Source organism: Nerophis ophidion, linkage group LG26 (assembly GCF_033978795.1).
Source record: "Nerophis ophidion isolate RoL-2023_Sa linkage group LG26, RoL_Noph_v1.0, whole genome shotgun sequence".
In the NCBI taxonomy this organism is placed as follows: domain Eukaryota; kingdom Metazoa; phylum Chordata; class Actinopteri; order Syngnathiformes; family Syngnathidae; genus Nerophis; species Nerophis ophidion.
In genome coordinates, this window is record NC_084636.1 from 38,595,833 (window position 1) to 38,601,455 (window position 5,623).

General features: G+C 53.4%; 1 protein-coding gene across 1 annotated transcript; it reads left to right on the plus strand.

The window, feature by feature from the left end:
- Window positions 1–1,225: 1,225 nt before the first annotated feature.
- Window positions 1,226–2,602, plus strand: LOC133543654 (basic proline-rich protein-like). Its single transcript, XM_061888336.1, has one exon. It carries the CDS (start codon window positions 1,226–1,228, stop codon window positions 2,600–2,602), a length of 1,377 nt encoding a protein of 458 aa, XP_061744320.1.
- The last annotated feature ends 3,021 nt before the right edge of the window (window positions 2,603–5,623 follow it).

Below are 5,623 nucleotides of genomic sequence, written 5' to 3' on the forward strand. Positions count from 1 at the left end.
GACGTCTTAAGACCACGACCTGACATCGTGAGACCACCACCTGACATTATAAGACCACCACCTGATGTTTTGAGAACATGATCTGACGTCTTGAGACCACGACCTGACGTCATAAGACCTCGACCTGACATCGTGAGACCATAAGACCACGACCTGACGTCATGAGACCACGGCCTGACGTAATGAGATCCCGACCTGACGTTGTGAGACCACAACCTGACGTTGTGAGACCACAACCTGACGTTGTGAGACCACGACCTGACGTCATGAGACCACGCCCTGACGTTGTGAGACCACGACCTGACGTTGTGAGACCACGACCTGACGTTGTGAGACCACGACCTGACGTCATGAGACCACGCCCTGACGTTGTGAGACCACGACCTGACGTTGTGAGACCACGACCTGACGTTGTGAGACCACGACCTGACGTCATGAGACCACGCCCTGACGTTGTGAGACCACGACCTGACGTTGTGAGACCACGACCTGACGTCTTGAGACCACCACCTGACATTGTTAGACCACGACCTGACGTCATGAGACCACCACCTGACGTTGTGAGACCACGACCTGACGTTGTGAGACCACGACCTGACGTCTTGAGACCACCACCTGACGTTGTTAGACCACGACCTGACGTCATGAGACCACCACCTGACATCGTGAGACCACCACCTGACGTCATGAGACCACAACCTGACGTTGTTAGACCACGACCTGACGTCTTGAGACCATGATCTGAAGTCTGGAGACCATGATCTGACGTCTTAAGACCACGACCTGAAATCGTGAGACACCACCTGACATTATAAGACCACCACCTGATATTTTGAGAACATGATCTGACGTCTTGAGACCACGACCTGACGTCATAAGACCTCGACCTGACATCGTGAGACCATAAGACCACGACCTGACGTCATGAGACCACGGCCTGACGTCATGAGACCACCACCTGACATCGTGAGACCACCACCTGACGTCATGAGACCACAACCTGACGTTGTTAGACCACGACCTGACGTCTTGAGACCATGATCTGAAGTCTGGAGACCATGATCTGACGTCTTAAGACCACGACCTGAAATCGTGAGACACCACCTGACATTATAAGACCACCACCTGATATTTTGAGAACATGATCTGACGTCTTGAGACCACGACCTGACGTCATAAGACCTCGACCTGACATCGTGAGACCATAAGACCACGACCTGACGTCATGAGACCACGACCTGACGTCATGAGACCTCGACCTGACGTCATGAGACCACGGCCTGACGTCATGAGATCCCGACCTGACATCGTGAGACCACGACCTGACATCGTGAGACCACAACCTGACGTCTTGAGACCACGACCTGACGTCATGAGACCACGACCTGACGTCTTGAGACCACGACCTGACGTCATGAGACCACGACCTGACGTCTTGAGACCACGACCTGACGTCATGAGACCACGACCTGACGTCTTGAGACCACGACCTGACGTCATGAGACCACGACCTGACGTCTTGAGACCACGACCTGACGTCATGAGACCACGACCTGACGTCTTGAGACCACGACCTGACGTCATGAGACCACCACCTGATGTCATGAGACCACGACCTGACATTGTGAGACCACAACCTGACGTCATGAGACCACCACCTGACATCTTGAGACCACGACCTGACGTCTTGAGACCACCACCTGACGTTATGAGACCACCACCTGACGTCTTGAGACCACGACCTGACGTTATGAGACCACCACCTGACGTCTTGAGACCACGACCTGACGTTGTTAGACCACGACCTGACATCATGAGACCACGACCTGACATTGTGAGACCACAACCTGACGTCTTGAGACCACGACCTGACGTTGTTAGACCACGACCTGACATCATGAGACCACGACCTGACATTGTGAGACCACAACCTGACGTCATGAGACCACCACCTGACGTCATGAGACCACCACCTGACGTCATGAGACCACAACCTGACGTCCTGAGACCACAACCTGACGTCTTGAGACCACGACCTGACGTTGTTAGACCACTACCTGACGTCTTGAGACCACGACCTGACGTTATGAGACCACCACCTGACGTCTTGAGACCACCACCTGACATCGTGAGACCACAACCTGACGTCTTGAGACCACGACCTGACGTTGTTAGACCACGACCTGACGTCTTGAGACCACGACCTGACGTCTTGAGACCACCACCTGACGTCTTGAGACCACCACTTGACATCGTGAGACCACAACCTGACGTCTTGAGACCACGACCTGACGTCTTGAGACCACCACTTGACATCGTGAGACCACAACCTGACGTCATGAGACCACGACCTGACGTTGTGAGACCACGACCTGACATCATGAGACCACAACCTGACATTGTGAGACCACGACCTGACGTCATGAGACCACCACCTGACGTTGTTAGACCACGACCTGACATCATGAGACCACAACCTGACATTGTGAGACCACGACCTGACGTCATGAGACCACCACCTGACGTTGTTAGACCACGACCTGACGTCTTGAAACCACGACCTGACATTATAAGACCACCACCTGATGTTTTGAGAACATGATCTGACGTCTTGAGACCACGACCTGACGTCATGAGACCTCGACCTGACGTTGTGAGACCATAAGACCACGACCTGACGTCATGAGACCACGGCCTGACGTCATGAGACCCCGACCTGACATCGTGAGACCACAACCTGACGTCCTGAGACCACGACCTGACGTTGTGAGACCACGACCTGACGTCTTGAGACCATGATCTGAAGTCTGGAGACCATGATCTGACGTCTTAAGACCACGACCTGACATTGTGAGACCACCACCTGACATTGTGAGACCACAACCTGACATTATAAGACCACTACCTGATGTTTTGAGAACATGATCTGACGTCTTGAGACCACGACCTGACGTCATAAGACCTCGACCTGACGTCATGAGACCACGGCCTGACGTCATGAGACCCCGACCTGACATCGTGAGACCACAACCTGACGTCCTGAGACCACGACCTGACGTTATGAGACCACTTCTTGATGTTTTGAGACCACTTCTTGATGTTTTGAGACCACAACGTGACATCATGAGACCACGACCAGATGTCATGAGACCACGACCTGACGTAAGACCACGACCTGACGTCATGAGACCACAACCTGATGTGAGACCACGACCTGATGTCATGACACCACAACCTGATGTCATGAGACCACGACCTGACGTGTGACCACGACCTGATGTTTTGAGACCACAACCTGACGTCATGAGACCACGACCAGACGTAAGACCACGACCTGACATTGTGAGACCACCACCTGACATTGTGAGACCACAACCTGACATTATAAGACCACCACCTGATGTTTTGAGAACATGATCTGACGTCATAAGACCTCGACCTGACGTCGTGAGACCATAAGACCACGACCTGACGTCATGAGACCTCGACCTGACGTCATGAAACCACCACCTGACGTCATGAGATCCCGACCTGACGTCGTGAGACCACAACCTGACATCGTGAGACCACAACCTGACGTTATGAGATCCCGACCTGACGTCGTGAGACCACAACCTGACATCGTGAGACCACAACCTGACGTTATGAGACCACGACCTGATGTTTTGAGACCACGACCTGACGTTGTGAGACCACGACCTGATGTTTTGAGACCACGACCTGACGTTATGAGACCACGACCTGACGTTGTGAGACCACGACCTGACGTTGTGAGACCACCACCTGACGTCATTAAGCCACGAGCTGACGTCCTGAGACCACGACCTGACGTTATGAGACCACCACCTGACGTTTTGAGACCACAACGTGACGTCATGAGACCTCCCAGTGGTGGTCCCTCACTACCTTGGGGCCTCCTAGTGGTGGTCCCTCACTACCTTGGGGCCTCCCAGTGGTGGTCCCTTAGTACCTTGGGGCCTCCCAGTGGTGGTCCCTCACTACCTTGGGGCCTCCCAGTGGTGGTCCCTCACTACCTTGGGGCCTCCCAGTGGTGGTCCCTCACTACCTTGGGGCCTCCCAGTGGTGGTCCCTCACTACCTTGGGGCCTCCTAGTGGGGGTCCCTCACTACCTTGGGGCCTCCTAGTGGTGGTCCCTCACTACCTTGGGGCCTCCCAGTGGTGGTCCCTCACTACCTTGGGGCCTCCCAGTGGTGGTCCCTCACTACCTTGGGGCCTCCCAGTGGTGGTCCCTCACTACCTTGGGGCCTCCTAGTGGGGGTCCCACACTACCTTGGGGCCTCCCAGTGGTGGTCCCTCACTACCTCGGGGCCTCCCAGTGGTGGTCCCTCACTACCTTGGGGCCTCCCAGTGGTGGTCCCTCACTACCTTGGGGCCTCCCAGTGGTGGTCCCTCACTACCTTGGGGCCTCCCAGTGGTGGTCCCTCACTACCTTGGGGCCTCCCAGTGGTGGTCCCTCACTACCTTGGGGCCTCCTAGTGGGGGTCCCACACTACCTTGGGGCCTCCCAGTGGTGGTCCCTTAGTACCTCGGGGCCTCCCAGTGGTGGTCCCTCACTACCTTGGGGCCTCCTAGTTGGGGTCCCTCACTACCTTGGGGCCTCCCAGTGGTGGTCCCTCACTACCTTGGGGCCTCCTAGTGGGGGTCCCACACTACCTTGGGGCCTCCCAGTGGCGGTCCCTTAGTACCTCGGGGCCTCCCAGTGGTGGTCCCTCACTACCTTGGGGCCTCCTAGTTGGGGTCCCTCACTACCTTGGGGCCTCCCAGTGGTGGTCCCTCAGTACCTTGGGCCTCCTAGTGGGGGTCCCAAACTACCTTGGGGCCTCCCAGTGGTGGTCCCTTAGTACCTCGGGGCCTCCCAGCGAGGGAATCAGCAGCGAGACCAGCGATGTATTAATTTGGAGGCTGCTAATTGACTTTGGTCGCAGCTCGTTAAGTCTGACATGCGTGGCTAGCGTCACATTAGCACGGCAACGTGCAAAAAAATAAAATGTCGGGGGAAGAACATTAGCATCACTGATGTCTTCTTTTGTCTCTTTTTAAACGGACTTTTTTATTATTAAGCACACTTAAGATCACGCCCACTGGTGGTGTCAATATGACATCATCATCTCATTTGCATAATGCATTTTTACTAACTAAATGTTTCCATGCCAACAGTTAAAAAGTCTCACGTACCAAGGTATATGTCTCTGAGGGTAAACGGTTGCAAAACTAGCGCAAAAAGTTAGCATGGTGATGTTGACATGCTAGCAAGCTAATGTTAGCAAGTTAGCTTGTGCCACATACCAAGTTGTATGACTTAAGTTGTATGGCTGGGCAATTACACCAGAAAGGGTTAAATTGGCAAAAACAAAAAAGTTAGCATTTTAATGTTAGCGTGCTAAAAGTTAACAAGTGTCACATACCAGGTGAAATGACTGTAGGGTGAGCAGTTGCAAAAATGGCTCCAAATTCTAGCACTTTAATGTTAGCGTGCTAGTATGCTAATATGAACATGCTAACAGTTAGCTTGTTTCACATACCAAGTTATATGAATTACGATGTGTGGCTGGAGAATTAGACCAAAAAGTGTAAAATTAGCAAAAAAAAAAGTTAGCACTTT